Source organism: Canis lupus, chromosome 33 (genome assembly GCF_011100685.1).
Source record: "Canis lupus familiaris isolate Mischka breed German Shepherd chromosome 33, alternate assembly UU_Cfam_GSD_1.0, whole genome shotgun sequence".
Lineage (NCBI taxonomy): Eukaryota > Metazoa > Chordata > Mammalia > Carnivora > Canidae > Canis > Canis lupus.
Genome location: NC_049254.1, coordinates 25,762,973 through 25,780,537, shown reverse-complemented (window position 1 = coordinate 25,780,537; position 17,565 = coordinate 25,762,973). Strand labels below are relative to the sequence as shown.

Sequence of the window (17,565 nt, the reverse complement as noted above, 5' to 3'; positions counted from 1 at the left end):
AAAATATAATACCAACAGTGATTCCGTTTGAACCAGCATTTTGTAATGACAAAATAATTAGATTGCTTGTCCTATAATTTAGTCATATCATTAATAATTCCAAAAATTAATACTCCTCATAAAAACATACATCATCAATCTTCAGCATAGTTTTAGTATCATCTGGCAACTATGTCAGTCTTTTTTCACACACCAACACCACCTTTCTTTGTTACTCCTACTGATTAAATTATATCAGGTGATGAGTAAAATGTGGTTTAGAAGATCAGCCTAAATCATTTTGAAGAATAAAAAAAAAAAAAACCTACTTAAAACTAATTCATACTTAAAATTCAGTCAAAATATTAAATAATATATGTTAAGAGTAACTCATCATTGGTTCTTTTTGTAATTCATTGAAGTGCTTACAGAAATGGAACTTACATTCCAGTGGAGGGAGATAGTAAATAAACAAATATATAATATGATGCCAAACAGGGATAAATACTATGAGAAAATGAAGATGGGTATGGGAAGAGTGATGAAAGGTGCTATTCTAGATAGGATAGTTGGGAAGGCTTCCTTGAAGGATGACATTTGAACAGAGATCCAAATGTAGAAAGTTATGAAAATGTGGATGGAAGGCAGGTACTGTCCAGGCTCAGGGAACAGCAAATACAAATGTCCCAAGGCAGAAGCATGCTTGCTGTGTTCTCTGACTGTAGGAAGGCCCTGAGGCTTGAGTGGAATGAATGAGGAAGAGATGATAAGAAATGAGGTCAGAAAGATATCCAGAAGACCATGATTTCTAGGTTATCATAAAAACTTTGGATTTTGTTTGAAATGTAATGGGAATTCATCAGAAAATTTTAAGCAAGCAACTGACTTGAAATGTTTTATAGTGAATAAACTATAATATACTCTACAGTGAATATACTATATATACTTGCTTAGGCAAGCAACTGATTTGAAATGTTTTACAGTGAATATATATATATATACACACTCTGTGATATACTATAATTGTATTCCAGCTTCTCACATAAGAAATAATACTGGCTTTTCCTCACGTGGCTCGGAGAAGTAGTGCTAAGCAGTGGGGATTATAATATAATGATAGAACTTCCAGGATCATCAAAAGTACTGAATTTAGGGTATGAGAGAAAGAAAAGTGAAGAAAGATCCCTAGCATTTCTGATCTAAATAACTGGATGGTGGTATCATTTACTGATATAAGAAATACCAGTGGAACAAGATTGTGTGAGAAAAATCACAAGTTCAATTTTCAGCATGACACATTTGAGACACACAGTAAATATTCAAGTAAATATATTATAGGCAATTGGATATATAAGTCTGGAGCTCAAAGTAGAGGTTACTCCTAGAAATAAAGATTTGGGAGTCACCAGCTGCAGGGGTTTATTTGAAGATATGGGATTGGATAATATCATTTGAATAGTAAATTAGAATGGTTAAAAACATTCTTGTATTTTTGAACTACTCCAAAATCAACAAAAAGTGGCATAATTTGAAGCTAATTCCCAATTTAAGAGGAGTAGTTTCTGGCCATAAATAAATTGTTGTAAGAGAGCTCAGGCCACTGGATGAACTCCAGAACTATTACATTATTTGATAAAGAAATCTGCTAAAGCTTCTTTTGTGTATCTGGTTCCCATGACCATTTTATACTTTTCAAGGATTAAGTTTCTATTTATTACACAACTGTTCAATGCCATAAGAATGTTCAACTTGGTATGATACCCATAATCTGAGTTTCTTAGGTCAAACCCGAATGTCCTAAGTTCCACTTTTGTTAACAGACTTCATGCTGTACAGGTTATATGCATGGTATTACCATGCTGTTGACATGTTTGGTTGATTTTTAATTTATCAGGTTAGCCTGTGACCATGACATGCTACTAAAGGAAACATTTCCAATCAAAATGGAATAAAGAGTTAACCCATAGCAAATGCACTCAGACTCTTAAGCCAAAGGTTCTCAGTGAGAAAAATAGTGTTCCCACAGAGATGTTACAGAAATTTATGTGAAATGTTACTTGTCCAAATAATTTGCAGATTGCTAGTGGCAGTTAGTAGAAGGGGAATTTAGGAAAGGTAAATGTATTACAATGCAGGGACCAGTCTTGCACAATAAAGAACTCTACTATGTTCTGCAAAACTTTTGAAAGACCAGTGGTATATTCATTTACTTAGAAGGCCTGTTTGTAAACTACTCTTTTGCATAGATTTAAAATTCACTGAAACTTACAAGGATGGAACTATCATGTAAACTGAAAGAAGACTTTATTTTCCCAGAACTTTACAAAGGTTTTCTTTAATTGTTTTGGAAAATATATTAGTGATACTGATGCTTTTCTAATTCTTAATTCAACAAATTAAATAAAAAGAAAAACTGTTAATATTATGAGTGGTATGTTACCTTGCTTAATTCTAAATTGAGTCATTAAAGATTTCAAGCTATACTACGAAGCTGTAGTAATCAAAACAGTATGGTAGTGGTTCAAAAATAGACATATATATCAATGGAATATAGTAGATGGCTCAGAAATAAACCCATGTTTATATATATGACAAAGGAGGTAGGAATGTACAATAAATGGTGCTGGGAAAATTGGACGAATATATGCAAAAGAATGAAACTGGACCACTGTCTAACATCATGCACAAAAATAAACTTAAGATGGATTAAGACCTAAATGTGAGGCCTAAAACCATACAAATCCTAGAAGAGAGCATAGAAGCAATTTCTTTGACATCAGTCGTTGCAACATTTTTCTAGATATGTCTCTTAAAACAAGCAAAACAAAAGCAAAAATAAACTATTGGGACTACAACAAAATAAAAAGATTTTGCACGATGAAGGACCCATCAACAAAACAAAAAGACAATCTACTGAATGGGAGAAGATATTTGCAAATGGTATATTCAATAAGGGGTTAATATCTAAAATATATAAAGAATTTATATGACTTATTACCAAAAACCAAACAATCAGATAAAAAAGTGGGCAGAGCCAGTAGAGGCAGGAGCCACTTACACCAAACCCTGGTTCCCTGTGCCAGGCAAGTGCCTATGTACTGGAGCAGGACTGATTATGAGCCAGTAGAGTAGGCCTCTCCCGCTGAAGACCAGCACAGCCAGCATCCTACATGCATCAAGTCTACTGATTAGACAGTGCTTCAAAGCATCATCTTCAGTTCTGGTATTAATAGGACCAGGCTGTAGTTTTTTCTTCTTTTTTCTTTTCCCCTTTGGAATCAGGCTTTTTTGTTAGTTTTATTTCATTTCTTCTCTCTCTCTCTCTCTCTCTCTTTTTTTTTTTTTTTGGATCAGGTTTCTTTTTCACTTTTCTTGTTCTTCCCTCTCCTTTCTTTTCCTTTGGAATCAGGCTTATAGTTTCTTGGTTGTCTCTTTGGGGGTTTTTTTGTTCCTTTTCCTTTTCTTTGTTTTTGAATAAGGGATTCTTTTTAAGTTTTTTCTCTTTCTTTTTTTTTTCCCCAGGCTTATTTTAACAAACAAAGCACACCCGGTTAAAGCTCCAAACACTCCCTACTGCAAACAAGAAGGAACTCTGCAGAGGGCTGACCAGTACGAAAGAGCAGCCAAAACACAACAGCAGAGAGCACACAGCATATACCAGAAACACTTCCTGAAGTACCAGGCCCTGGACAGTCTATGACTCCTTTTTAATACAGCATTACTCGCAGGTGCAGAAAAACATAACAAACTTTTATAACATGCAAAAGACAGAAATTTAGCCAAAATGACAAGATGGAAGAATTCTCCCCAAAAGAAAGGTCAGGAAGGTATCACACACAGCCTGGGACTTGCTCAAGGCAGATTTAAGCAATGTATCTGAACAAGAATTTAAATCAAGAGTTATAAGATTACTAGCTGGACTTGAAAAATGCATAGAAGATGCCAGAGAGACCCTGCTGCACAGATAAAAGGACCTAAGACAAATCAAGCTGAAGTTAAAAATGTTATAACTGAGATACAAAACAGGCTATATGTAATTACAACAAGGATGGAAGAAACAGAGGAATGACTAGATGATATAAAAAATAAAACTAAGGAAAATAATGAAGCTGAAAAAGAAGAAGAAAATAAAACTATTAGATCATGAAGGTAGACTTAGGGAACTCAGCAATTCCATAAAGCCAAATAATATCTATATCATAGGAATCCCAGAAGAAGAGCAGGAAAAAAGGGCAAAAGGTTTATTTAAACAGATTATAGCTGAGAACTAATCTGAGGAAGGAAACAGGCATTTTGGTCCAGGAGACACAGAGAATTCCCTCAAAAAAAAAAAAAAAAATAAAACAAGTTAACACCACAACCTATCTAGTGAAACTTATAAAATACAAAGATAAAAACATAATTCTGAAAGCACCTCAAGAAAGTCCTGGGATGCCTGGGTGGCTCAGTGGTTGAGCATCTGCCTTTGGCTCAGGGTGAGATCTTGGATTCCCAGGATTGAGTCCCGTGTTGGGCTCCTTGCATGGAGCCTGCCTCCTCTCTCTGCCTGTGTCTCTGCCTCTCTTTCTGTGTCGCTCATGAAAAAATAAAATCTTAAAAAAGAGAGAGAGAAAGTTCTTATCCTACAAGGTATTTGAGACCTTATTCTTATACATAAGAATGGTGGCAGACCTGTCCACAAAGACCAGGCGGGCCACAAAGGACAGACCTGATATACTCAGTGTGCTAAATGGGACAAATGTGCAGCTGAGAATACTTTATCTAGCAAGGCTATTATTCAGAATAGAAGGAAAAATAAAGAGTTTCCAAGACAAGCAAAACTAAAGGAGTTTGTGAACACTAAACCAGCTCTGCAAGAAATATTAAAGGGGACCCTTGGAGCAGGAGAGACCAAGAGCAACAAAGACTAGAAAAGAACAGAAACAATCTACAGGAACAGTGACTTTATAGGTAATACAATGGCACTAAATTCATATCTTTCAATAATTACTTTGAATGTAAATGGACTAAATGCTCCAATCAAAAGACACAGGTTCAGGAGAATGGATTTAAAAAAAAGACCCATTGATATATGCTGCTTACAAGAGACTCGTTTTATACCTAAAGACACTTCCAGATTGAAACTAAGAGAATAGAAAACGATTTATCATGCTAATGGACATCAAAAGAAAGCTGGAGTAGCCATCTAGCCAATCTAGCCAAATTAGATTTTAAACCAAAGACTGTAGGTGAAGAAGGGCACTATATCATAATAAAAGGGTCTATCTAACAATTGTAAATATTTATGCCCCTAACTTAGGAGCAGCCAAAAATATAAACCAATTAATAATAAACTTAAAGAAACTCATTGATAATAATATAATAAAAGTAGGGAACTTTAACATCTCACTCAAAGCAATGGACAGATCATATAAGGAACAAAGGCTTTTAATGACACAATGGACCAGATGGACTTAAAAGATATATTCAGAGCATTTCATCCTAGAGCAGCAGAATACCCACTATTTTTGAGTACATATGGAACTTTCTCCAGAATAGACCACATAGTGGGTCACAAATCAGGCCTCAACCAGCACCAAAAGACTGGGATCATACCACTCATAGTTTCAGACCACAATGCTATGAATGCTATGAAGCTTGAAGTCAACCGTAAGAAAACATTTGGGAAGACCACAAATGGAGGTTAAGGAACATCCTAGAAGATAGAAGGAACATACCTCAACATCATAAATGCCATATATGAAAGACTCACACACAGCTAATATCATGCTCTGTGGGCAGCCCGGGCGGCTCAGCAGTTTAGTGCTGCCTTCAGCCCAGGTGTGATCCTGGAGACCCGAGATCGAGTCCCATGTCAGGGTCCCTGCATGGAGCCTCCTTCTTCCTCTGCCTATGTCTCTGCCTCTCTCTCTCTGATGAATACATAAATAAAAAAAAATCTTAAAAAAAAATAATATCATGCTCTATGAAGCAAAACAGAGCTTTCCCCCTAAGGTCAGGAACAAGACGGGAATGGCCACTCTCACCACTGTTGTTCAACACTGTTTTAGAAGTCCTAGCCTCAGCATTCAGAGAACAAAAAGAAATAAAAGGCATACAAACTGGCAAGGAAGAAGTCAAACTTTCACTCTTTGCATACAACATGATACTCTATGTAGAAAACCCAAAAGACCCCAACAAAAAACTGCTAGAACTGATATAGGAATTCAGCAAAGTTGCAGGATATAAAATCAACACATAGAAAGAAGTCTGTTGCATTTCTATACACCAATAATGAAGTAGCAGAAAGAGAAATCAAGGAATTGATCTCATTTACAATTGTACCCAAAACCGTAAGATACCTAGGTATCTTATGCAAATATGCAGCTGAGAATACTTTATCTAGCAAGGCTATTATACAGAATAGAAGGAAAAATAAAGAGTTTCCAAGACAAGCAAAACTAAAGGAGTTTGTGAACACTAAACCAGCTCTGCAAGAAATATTAAAGGGGACCCTTGGAGCAGGTAAGGTAACCAAAAAACCTAACCAAAAAAGGTAAAAGATCTGTAGTCTGAAAACTACAGAACACTTATGAAAGAAATTGAGGAAGACACAAAGAAATGGGAAAACATCCCACACTCATGGATTGGAAGAACAAATATTGTTAAAATGCCTATAGTTCCCAAAGGAATCTATACATTCAATGTAATACCTATCAAAATGACACCAGCATTTTTCACAGAGCTAGAACAAACAATTCTAAAATCTGTATGGAACCAGAAAAGACTCTGAATAGCCAAAGTAATGTTGAAAAAGAAGAGCTTGTTTCCCTCTCTTCTTTTATTTTCTCCCTTTCCATATGTTTATCTGTTTTCTTTCTTAAATTCCACGTAAGTGGTATCATATGACATTTCTTTTTTATTTTAAAGATATTTATTTATTTATTTATTCATTCATTTATTTATTTATTTGAGACACAGAGAGGGAGAGATAGAGGCAGAGACACAGCAGAGGGAGAAGCAGGCTCCATGCAGGAGCCTGATGTGGGACTCAATCCGGGGTCTCCAGGATCAGGCCCTGGGCTGAAGGTGGCGCTAAACCACTGAGCCATCTGGGCTGCCCAACATTTGTCTTTAAACAAGCCATAAGTGACTCTTAATGACAGAGAACAAATAGGGTTGATGGAGGGAGCTGGTGGGGGATAGGCTAAATGGGTGGTGGGTATTAAAGAGGGCACTTGTGATGAGTACTGAGTGTTGCATGTGAGTGATGAATCACTTAATTCTATTCCTGAAACCAATATTTCACTACATGTTAACTGACAACATTTATTTATTTAATTTTTTAAAAAGATTTTTAAAAAACTCATTTGAGAGAGAGACACACAGAAAGAGCACAAGCAGGGGGAGAGGGAGAGGAAGAAGCAGACTCTGCTGAGCTGGGAGCCTAATGTGGGGCTCGATCCCAGGACTGGAGATTGTGACCTGAGCCAAAGGCAGAAACTTGACCATCTGAGTCACCCAGGTGCCCCTAACAAAATTTAAATTAAAAAAAAAGAAGAAAAAAAAGAAGAGCAAAGTGGGAGGCATCACAATTCTGGACTTCAAGCTCTATTACAAAGCTGTAATAATCAAGACAGCATGGTATTTCCACAAAAACAGACATACAGATCAATGGAACAGAGCAGAAAACACAGAAATGAACTCATAACTATATAGTCAACTAATCTTCAACAAAGCAGGAATGAATATCCAATGGAAAAAAGACTGTCTCTCAAATGGTGCTGGGAAAATTGGACAGCCACATGCAGAAGAATGAAACTGGACCACTTTCTAACACCATACACAAAAATAGATTCTAAATGGATTAAAGACCTAAATGTGAGACAGGAATCCATCAAAATCCTAGAGAAGAACACAGGCATCAATTTCTTTGACCAAAGATATTTCCAGAGGTAAGGAAAACACAAGCAAAAATGAACTATTGGGACTTCATCAATAAAAAAAAAAAGCTTTTACACAGCAAAGGAAATAACAAAACTAAAAGCCTATGAAATGGGAAAAGATATTTGGAAATGACATAATAAAGGGTTAGTATCCAAAATCTATAAAGAACTTATAAAACTTAATAACCCCAAAATTTAAAAGTCCAGTTAAGAAATGGGCAGAAGGGGATCCCTGGATGGCTCAGTGGTTTAGCACCTGCCTTCGGCCCAGGGCGTGAACCTGGAGTCCCGGGATCGAGTCCCGCATCAGGTTCCCTGCATGAAGCCTGCTTCTCCCTCTGCCTGTGTCTCTGCCTCTCTCTCTCTCTCTCTGTCTCTCTCTCTGTGTCTCTCATGAATAAATAAAATCTTAAAAAAAAAAGAAATGGGCAGAAGACAGAATAGATACTTCTCTTAAGAAGACATAAAAATGATTAACAGACACATGAAAAAATGCTCAACATCATTCATCATCAGGGAAATACAAATCAAAACCACCTTACACCTGTTAGAATAGCTAAAATTTGCAACTCAGGAAACAGTAGATGTTGGCAAGGATGTGGAGAAAGGGGAACTGTCTTACAGTGTTGGTGGCAATGCAAACTGATGCAGACACTCTGGAAAAACTATATGGTGGTTCCTCAAAAAGTTAAAATTAGAACTACCTACAACCCAGCAATTGCATTACTAGTTATTTATCCAAAGGATACAAAAATAGTTATTCAAAGAGGCACATGCACCCCAATTTTATAACAGAACTACATACGATAGCCAAAACATGGGAGGAGCCCAAATGCCTATCAACTGATGAGTGGATAAAGATGACGTGGTATGTGTATATATGTATATACATATATACACATACATATACACACACACATATATATATATATACACATACATATAAAATTATATTTTAGTTATGAAAAGATCAATATGGCTGCAATGTACATAAAGGATCAAAAATGGGTTTGAGTAGGTAAGTGGTAAACCAGTTAGAAACCACTGCAGAGTTAAAAGCAAGAAATAATAGCAAGTTGAACTAAAGTGATAGTAGTGGAGATGCAGAGAAGTAGATGAATTTGAGAAATATTAAGGAGGTAAAATAAACAGAACTTGATGAAGGATTGACTACACTGTAAAAATGAAGATGAAATAAATCTTTGTATACCATTAGGCTTCTAGATTGCATCATTAGATGAGTCCTACCTTTCTCTAAGAGGAAACAGTGAGCTAATGATTATAAGTTGGTTTTGGGCAAAGTGAACTTGGGATGCCTTTATTAAAAGATGATGTTGGACCTACCTGTTTCCAGAGCTCAGAGGTCTGGGTTGGAGATGCAGATTTATAAGCTATCTATACATAAGTATTAATTGCAGCAGAAATATGGAGGAGATTCTCTAGGGAAAGAATGTGGAGTAAAAAGAAAAAAAGACCTAGAATTAAGGCTTGATGAACTCCACCTCTAATGACTGAGTAGAATATTCTAAACTGCCAAAGGATAGAGAGAAAAGTATCTAGAGAGATAGGAGAAAAACCAGTAAGACATTATGTCACAGAGTCAAAAGAAAAGGAGTAATTCAACAAAAAGGTAATGATTAATCATAGTATCAAATGAATAAGAGTTTTTCTCTTTATCCAAATTTTAGATCATAATTGCTACGATGCCACTGTGAGTTCTTACTTTTCTAATTACTCATTTTTTTTTTTAATTTTTATTTATTTATGATAGTCACACAGAGAGAGAGAGAGAGAAAGAGAGGCAGAGACATAGGCAGAGGGAGAAGCAGGCTCCATGCACCGGGAGCCTGACGTGGGATTCGATCCCGGGTCTCCAGGATCGCGCCCTGGGCCAAAGGCAGGCGCCAAACCGCTGCGCCACCCAGGGATCCCATAATTACTCATGTTTTTATTTACTTACTTAAAGTATTCATCAGAAGGCCACTGTGGTCATGAGATCTAGTCTGGCTGTCATCCATATAAGGAATCCTACACTGTGGCATGGCAGACATGGCAGGATGTCCCGAGACATAATTCCCTGGATCAGAAGGAGAGGATCTGCATTCCTCATTATCTGAGTCACTGGAACTATCCTCACTGCTTGAAGATGATGAACTTCTGGAATCCGATGAACTATCACAACTACTCATCTGGTCCATTAGGCTAGCTTCTGCCTTCAGTTCTGAAAATAAATCAGAAATTAACTGATAGGTTAAATAATATCAAATATAAATAATAAATAAAATTGGAATGTGTTAGCTTCTAACTGTTGAGGAATGAATGAGATTAAACATACATTTAGAGCATTTAAATCATTTTATTTAAAGAGCTTCTTACGGGGCACCTGTGGGTGGCTCAGTCAGTTAAGCGTCTGCCTTTGGCTCAGTTCATGATCCCAGGGGTCCTGGGGTTGAGCCCCACATGGGACTCCCTGCTCAGTGGGGAGCCTGCTTCTTCCTTTCTCTCTGCCCCTTTCCCTCTAACTTGTGTGTACCCACACCCTCTCTCTCTCTCAAATAAATAAATAAAATCTTTAAGAAAAAAAAGCTCCCCTACCATTAAAAGACATAGGCAGTGCCTAAATCTAAATACTACATTTATTATATCATTATACTTAAATATTTATATATTTCAAATAAAATAAAGAATGTAGAAAATTGAAACTGTAAAAATTAAAATCTATTTAGGTAGAAACCATCCTCCAATTCCTCTTACTCTCCCAATTCATAAAAGGCAATGCAATATGTACAGATGAATTTCTTTTTCTTTTTCCCCGGCTTTTTTGACCTGCAATTGACATAAGTGTTTATATTTACAGTGTACCAACAGGCTCCTGGCCCCAGTATAAGTGGCTCAACCTGAGAATATACTTCCTCTTGAACCAAGAATCTGGACATTCAATGTGAGCAGTTGAGTGACCCTGGATGAAGAGAGGTCCCATCTCTGATTTAGCAGTTCAAAGTGGTCAGGCTGGACAATGGAGGCCTCATAGAAGTATGCTGCAAGGATAGCAGCTCTGCTCTCTGGGCCAACCCTTCCCTGACAGAGTTCAGCCTTTGCACCAAAGAGCAGGGTGATGCCAGTATGTACCTGGTGCTCCAGGGCCTGCAGAGCCCCACCTGCGAGATACAGAAGCTCAATCTCCAGAACTGCTGTCTGATGAAGGCTGGCTGTGGGGCCCTGCCCTTTATGCTGCACTAAGTGCCCATCCTGCATGAACTGCATCTCAGCGAGTGACAATCTGCTGGTAGCTGCTGGCTTGTAGCTGTTCTGCAAAGATCTCCTGGACTCCTGCTGCTACTTCAGCTGGAGTACTGCAACCTGACAGCTGCCAGTTGTGAGCCCTTAGCTGTGGTGTTCAAAGGCCAAGCAGCATTCAAGGAACTCATGCTGAACAACAGCGACATCTGCCAGGCTGGTGTCTGAGTGCGATACCAGGGCCCGGCAGACTCTGCCTGCCAGTGGAGATGGTCAAGCTGGAGAACTGCTGCCTCACATGGGCCCACGATAAGGACCTGTGTGGTATTGTGACCTCCAATGTTTCACGGCAGGTGCTGGGCCTGGGTGACAAGCTGTGCCCCAAACTGCTATACCCCAGCTCCTGACACAGGAACCTGTGGTTCTGAGACTGTAACATCACAGCTAGAAGTTGCAGAGACCTTTGCTGCATCCTTAGGGCCAAGGAGAGCCTAGTGGGGCAATGTCCTGGGGGGCGAGAGTGCCTGGCTGCTATGTGAGTCTTTGGGAGACTGGCTGCCAGCTGCAGTACCCATGGGTAAAGTCCTGCAGCTTATGGCCATCTGCTATCACCACTCTGGTACCATGTTGATCCAAAACAGGATCTCTTGAGCTGCAGATGAGCAACAACAAGCTGGGGGATTCTAGAGTCCAGGGACTCCGCCAGGGCCTGTACTAGCCTGGCACCATACTGGGAGTGCCCTGGCTGGGGGAATGCGACATGACCAACAGTGGCCACAGCAGCCTGACCTTGCTCCTGCTGGCCAACCTCAGCCTGTATAAGCAGGACTTCAGGCAACGACTACTGGAACAGCTAGTCCTATACGCCATCTACTGGATGAAAGAGACAGAGAATCGTGTGCCAAGCCTGAAGTTCATCTCAGGAGTAGCTCCCTGCCCCAGCTTCTGAAGCTCTCCTGACAGGCCCTACCCCGCAGGTAACTGACTGCTCTTAGGGTTCTCACTCTGTGTGTCCTAGCTTTAACTGAAGAGAAACACTCAGACCAACTGACTTTTGGGAGAAAATTTTAGACATTTTATAATTATTAAATATTTTTTTATTTTTCGCAGGAAGAAACAAATCCAAAATGTACAACTTAATGCTCTGATATACATTGTGAAATTATTGTGATAATCATGTTTTTCTTTAGATTTTATTTATTTATTCATGAGAGACACAGAGAGAGGCAGAGACATTGGCAGAGGGACCAGCAGACTCCACACAGGGAGCCCAGTGTGGGACTAGATCCCAGGACCCCAGGATCACACCCTAAGCCAAAGGCAGACGCTCAACCGCTGAGCCACCCAGGCATCCCATGACAATCATGTTAATTAACATCATCTCATAGTTTCCATTTATGTATGTGTATGTGTGTGTGTGTGTGTGTGCGATGGGAATACATAAGATCTGCTCTTTTAGCAAATTTAGACACCGTATTACTGGCACAAAAATAGACACATAGATCAATAGAACAGAATAGAAAACCCAGAAATGAACTCATAACGTCGACAAAGCATGAAATAGTATCCAGTGGGAAAAAAGACAGTCTCTTCAACAGTGTTGGAAAAATTGGACAGCAACATGCAGAAAAATGAAACTGGACCACTTTCTTACACCATACACAAAAATAAATGTTAAGTAGATTAAAGACCTAAGCATGAGACATGAAACCGTTAAAATCTGAGAGGAGAACACAGGCAGTAACCTCTTTGACATTGGCCATAGCAACTTCTTACTAGATATGTCTCCTAAGGGAAGGGAAACAAAAGCAAAAATAAACTATTAGGACTTCGTCAAAATAAAAAGCTTCTGCACAGCAAAGGAAACAATAAAACTGAAAGGCAACCTGTGGAATCAGAGAAGATAGTTGCAAATAACATATCTGATAAAGGGTTAGTATCCAAAATATATAAAGAACTTATTAAACTCAACACCCCCAAAACAAATAATCCAATTAAATATCAGGCAGAAGACATGAATAGACATTTTTCTAAAGAAGACATGCAGATGGCTAACAGACCCATGAAAAGATATTCAACATCATTCATCATCAGGGAAATACAAATCAAAACTACAGTGAGACCTCAATACCTGTCAGAATGGCTAAAATTAACACCACAGGAAACAACAGTTATTGGTAAGGATGTGGAGAAAGGGGAACTCTCTTACACTGTTGGTGGGAATGCAAACTGGTGCAGCCACTCTGGAAAACAGTATGGAGGTTCCTCAAGAAGTTAAAAATAGAGCTACCCTAGATCCAGCAATTGCATTACTAGGTATTTACCCAAAGGAACAAAAATACTGATTTGAAGGGGCACATGCATCCCGATGTTTATAGCATTATCAGCAACTGCCAAATCATGGAATCAGTCCAAATGTCCATCAATCGATAAATGGATAAAGATGATACGGTGTGTGTGTGTGTGTGTGTATACAATTGGAGAACTACACGCAAATTATGAAGGAAGAGTACAGAAGCAAATACACTGTGACCAGGTGACCAGAGTTCTACTCCTCCCACAACTGCTATACCAACTTGAACATCCAACTTGAACCTAGAAAAAAATGGAGATTTAAGTTTCCTTACTTTCAAAGTGACTGTATCTCCCTAGAAACACCTTCCTGCTGAGAAGTGAGCAGTAATTCAGAAGAACTTACTGTATCTTATTACATCTCCTCACTTCACTATTGAAGTGAGGACACTTTTGATGTCAAAAAGTGTCAAAGTTAGACCCGTTGTTAATTAAAATGAAAAATTTCACCTAACATTTCTTAGTAATGTCTTACAACGAGTATTATACACACTTAGATTTTACCTCTTTCAATATCATCCATTGGAGATGCTGGGGACAGTTTGTCTTCAGATGGAGAATGTTTCATAAGATTTGGAGTCCTAGCTGAATTCCGCATTTGTTGCTGGTGTTGCTCTATGCGATACTGAATTTTACTACTTCCTTCAAATCTGCAATTAAGAATATAAAAGGTCAAAACAGGGGTGATTGAAATTTAACAACTGCAACTTACAAAGTTACTAAAATTGACCACTTGTTTCCCTAGAGATCCTTAAAATGAAATCCAAAAATTAAGACATTAATTTAGCTCATTATTTAACAAATATGTTTTTTTAAAAAGGATTTTATTTATTTATTCATGAGAAACACAGAGAGGGGAGAGAGAGAGGCAGAGACACAAGCAGAGGAAAAAAGCAGACTCCACACAGGGAGCCCGATGTGGAACTTGATCCTGGGTCTCCAGGATCACACCCTGGGCTGAAGGCGGTGCTAAACTGCTGAGCCACCCGGGCTGCTCAACAAATATGTATTTAACAAATACTTAAAAACAAAAACAAAAACAAATACTTATTGAATCCTATTATATACATGACATATACACAGATCCAATAAGGGATACAAATGTAACAAAAACAAAACTACTGCTCAAAACTGAAGAGATGAGACACACAAATTATTAAATAAACTGAAATGATACATACGTATATAACAAATATAACATATTCCCTAAATTCTAAAATTATCATTTCTGTTAAAGTCAAATCACTTTCACATTTTTCTTTTTTTTTCTTAAAGATTTTATTTATTTATTTGAGAGAGAGAGATAGCAAGAGAAAGCACAGTGATGAAGGGCAGGGGGAAAGGGAGAAGTAGGCTCCCCGCTGAGCAGGGAGCCCCGATATGGGCTCAATCCTGGGACCCCAGGATCATGACCTAAGTGGAAGGCGGATGCTTAAATGACTGAGCCACCCAGGCATTCATTTTCATTTTTCATTCCTAACTTTAAGACATGTTACTAAAGGAGATTCACATACTTTCTTTTGAATACTTTTAAGAGTATAAAATGTAGTTATGCTTGACTTCTGTCTCTTCCATTTCCAGTTACCAAATCCTGTCATTTTTACCTTCGAAGAGTATTTAGAACCTCATTGTTATTTTCAATCCTACTTTCAAAAATCATGGTTTATGCATTTTTTTGTTTCCCACATTGTTTCATTGTTTCATTTTACTCAACTTGTTTGGTAGATTGTTTATAAGTGTGTCAATCTTCTTTTCATGGGCACAGAAATCTCTGCTCTATTCAAAGAGGTCTTACTCACTGGCTTCAAATAAGTCAAATATATTCCTGCATTCAAACCTTGCCTACAACTTCATCTTCTCTGTGATATTTTCCAAACTTTCCTACTAATAGAAATTACTAGCACAGGGAGGGGATAATAAAAATAGAGCTTCCCAGGGTCCTTCTTTGATCTGAAGTTAGATCTGGGAACTCATATTTAACAAGCACCCATGGTAATTCTTATCACCAAGTATATTTGGTAGAAAAAAAAACCCAAATCTTTTTTTCTTTTCCTTTAAAGTTTTTATTTAAATTCTAATAGATGAACAGTGTAATACTAGTTTCCAAGTATAGAATTTAGTGATTTATCACATACATACTACACCCAGTGCTCATTACAAGTGCTCTCCTAAATCCCCATCACCCATTTAACCCATCCCTCCCTCACCTCCCCCCATCAGTTTGTCCTCTATAGTTAAGAGTCTGAAACTTGGTTTTCTTCTTTTTCCCATGATTGTTTGTTTTGTTTCTTAAATTCCACATATGAGTGAAATCATATGATATTTGTCTTTCTCTGACTTAATTCACTTAGCATAACACTCTCTAGCTCCATCCGTGTTATTGCAAGTGGCAAGATTTCATTCTTTTTTATGGCTGGGTAATATAGATATAGAGATAGATAGATAGATAGATAGATAGATAGATCGATCGATCGATCTTGACCACCATTGACCATTCATCAGCTCAGTGGGTTTTTGGGCTCTTTCCATATTTTGGCTATCTGTTGATAATGCTGCTATAAACATCAGAGTACATGTATCCCTTCAAATTCTTAACCTCGAGGCATCAGTAAGGACTCCCTAAAACCTCCAATCAATGATACCTTTCCCCTTCCTTTAGGTCCTAGAACAACTTTTGTCTATGCCATTTTTATGGCTTTTAGTGTACTTCCTTTATATTACACGATAATGTACCACCTATCTGCAAATAAGAATTTCAGATGGATATATTCTTACTTTTTAAATGGAATGATCTGTTAATCCAATTAAAATGCAGGGTTAGTATTTGTATTTGTATAGGAAACTTTCATTTTCCTAGTGCCTTACATATTCTAGGTGCTAAATAAATTTTAACTAATGAAGATGGAATGATTTTGGAGAGTTTATAATGGCTTAGTTTAATTCTATGGCAGCATCTACAATAAAATAAAAGGTATACCTATACGTATAGAAAATATTCAGAAACAAAAAGGCTTTTATATATCATAGGAAGAGGTGGTAAAAGCTTTTGACTAAGGGTCTCTACCAAATTTAAACTTGGAAAAAGATTAAAACATTTTTGTGCCACGCAGAAACAATCCTTATAAAATAATGTGACTTAGTACAATAATTCTTTTCACTGACATTTCCTTTGCAATTTATATGTTGATAAAATAATTTAATTAATGACATACCTTGTTTTTTTTACAGTGATGTTGCTGCTGAGTTTTTCTAGCCGACATTCTCCAGTGTCATGGTTAATAATTAAAATGCATTCCTTTAAGTAAGGTTTCTTTGAACCCTTGAAAACAGTTACTGGTGGAGTTGACCCCTGTTTAAAAAGTTAATTATAATTACTTGAAATTTATCACATAAATTTAGTTGGGAGGGCCTTTGGGATCTTCTGTGTTTCTCAATTTATGTTATACCTCATGTCACCTAACTACCTAAGTTTATTACTCTAACAACAAGGATTCATAGTAAAAAAGATAGAGATAAAGCAAGGCTGAGGTCTCAAACCTGCTATTTTTGAGGAAAGGGAAGAGGAAGCACTTGCCCTGAGTCATTAAAGATTTGTTACATTGGGCCTACAACAGGCAATTGGGATTCAATTTTAATGCAACCAATACATTTTATGGATAAGGGAACAAAAGCCCTGAATCGTATTGCCTACCCACCCTCTTCTTCCTTCATAAGTTTTTAAAATCTGGTATTTTCTTAAAGTGGTGCTTCCCTATGCAGATCACCTGTTATATTAAACCCACTGATTAATTTTAGCATCATTAAAAGTGGGACAATCAGATATTATATGCTTCATGATGTGATATAAAAGCAGCATCACCTATCAAGTATTCCTGCCTAAGCGAGCGCACGCGCACACACACACACACACACACACACACACAGAATCTAACTCTTATCAAGCCTTTAGAGATAACTATCCATTAATAGGAAATAAAAGGAATAGAGGAGCAGATGAGTAAGATACCTCTGAATAATAATCCAAGGACTCAAATTACAGTTGATAAGAGATATGTGCAACATTCCTTTTAAA

General features: G+C 37.6%; 1 protein-coding gene across 2 annotated transcripts in view; it reads right to left on the bottom strand.

Moving 5' to 3' along the window:
• Nucleotides 1-17,565, bottom strand: part of EAF2 (ELL associated factor 2) — a 33,712-nt gene that overhangs the window by 503 nt on the left and 15,644 nt on the right. Inside the window, exons 3-5 of one of the 2 annotated variants that reach the window (XM_038582485.1) lie at nt 16,706-16,842; nt 13,998-14,143; nt 9,865-10,125 (exon numbers count right to left, since the gene is read on the bottom strand). In XM_038582485.1, the coding sequence (XP_038438413.1) occupies nt 9,865-10,125; nt 13,998-14,143; nt 16,706-16,842 (544 nt within the window). The remainder of the gene's footprint in view (nt 1-9,864; nt 10,126-13,997; nt 14,144-16,705; nt 16,843-17,565) is intronic. The other variant, XM_038582486.1, reaches the window with a different exon arrangement.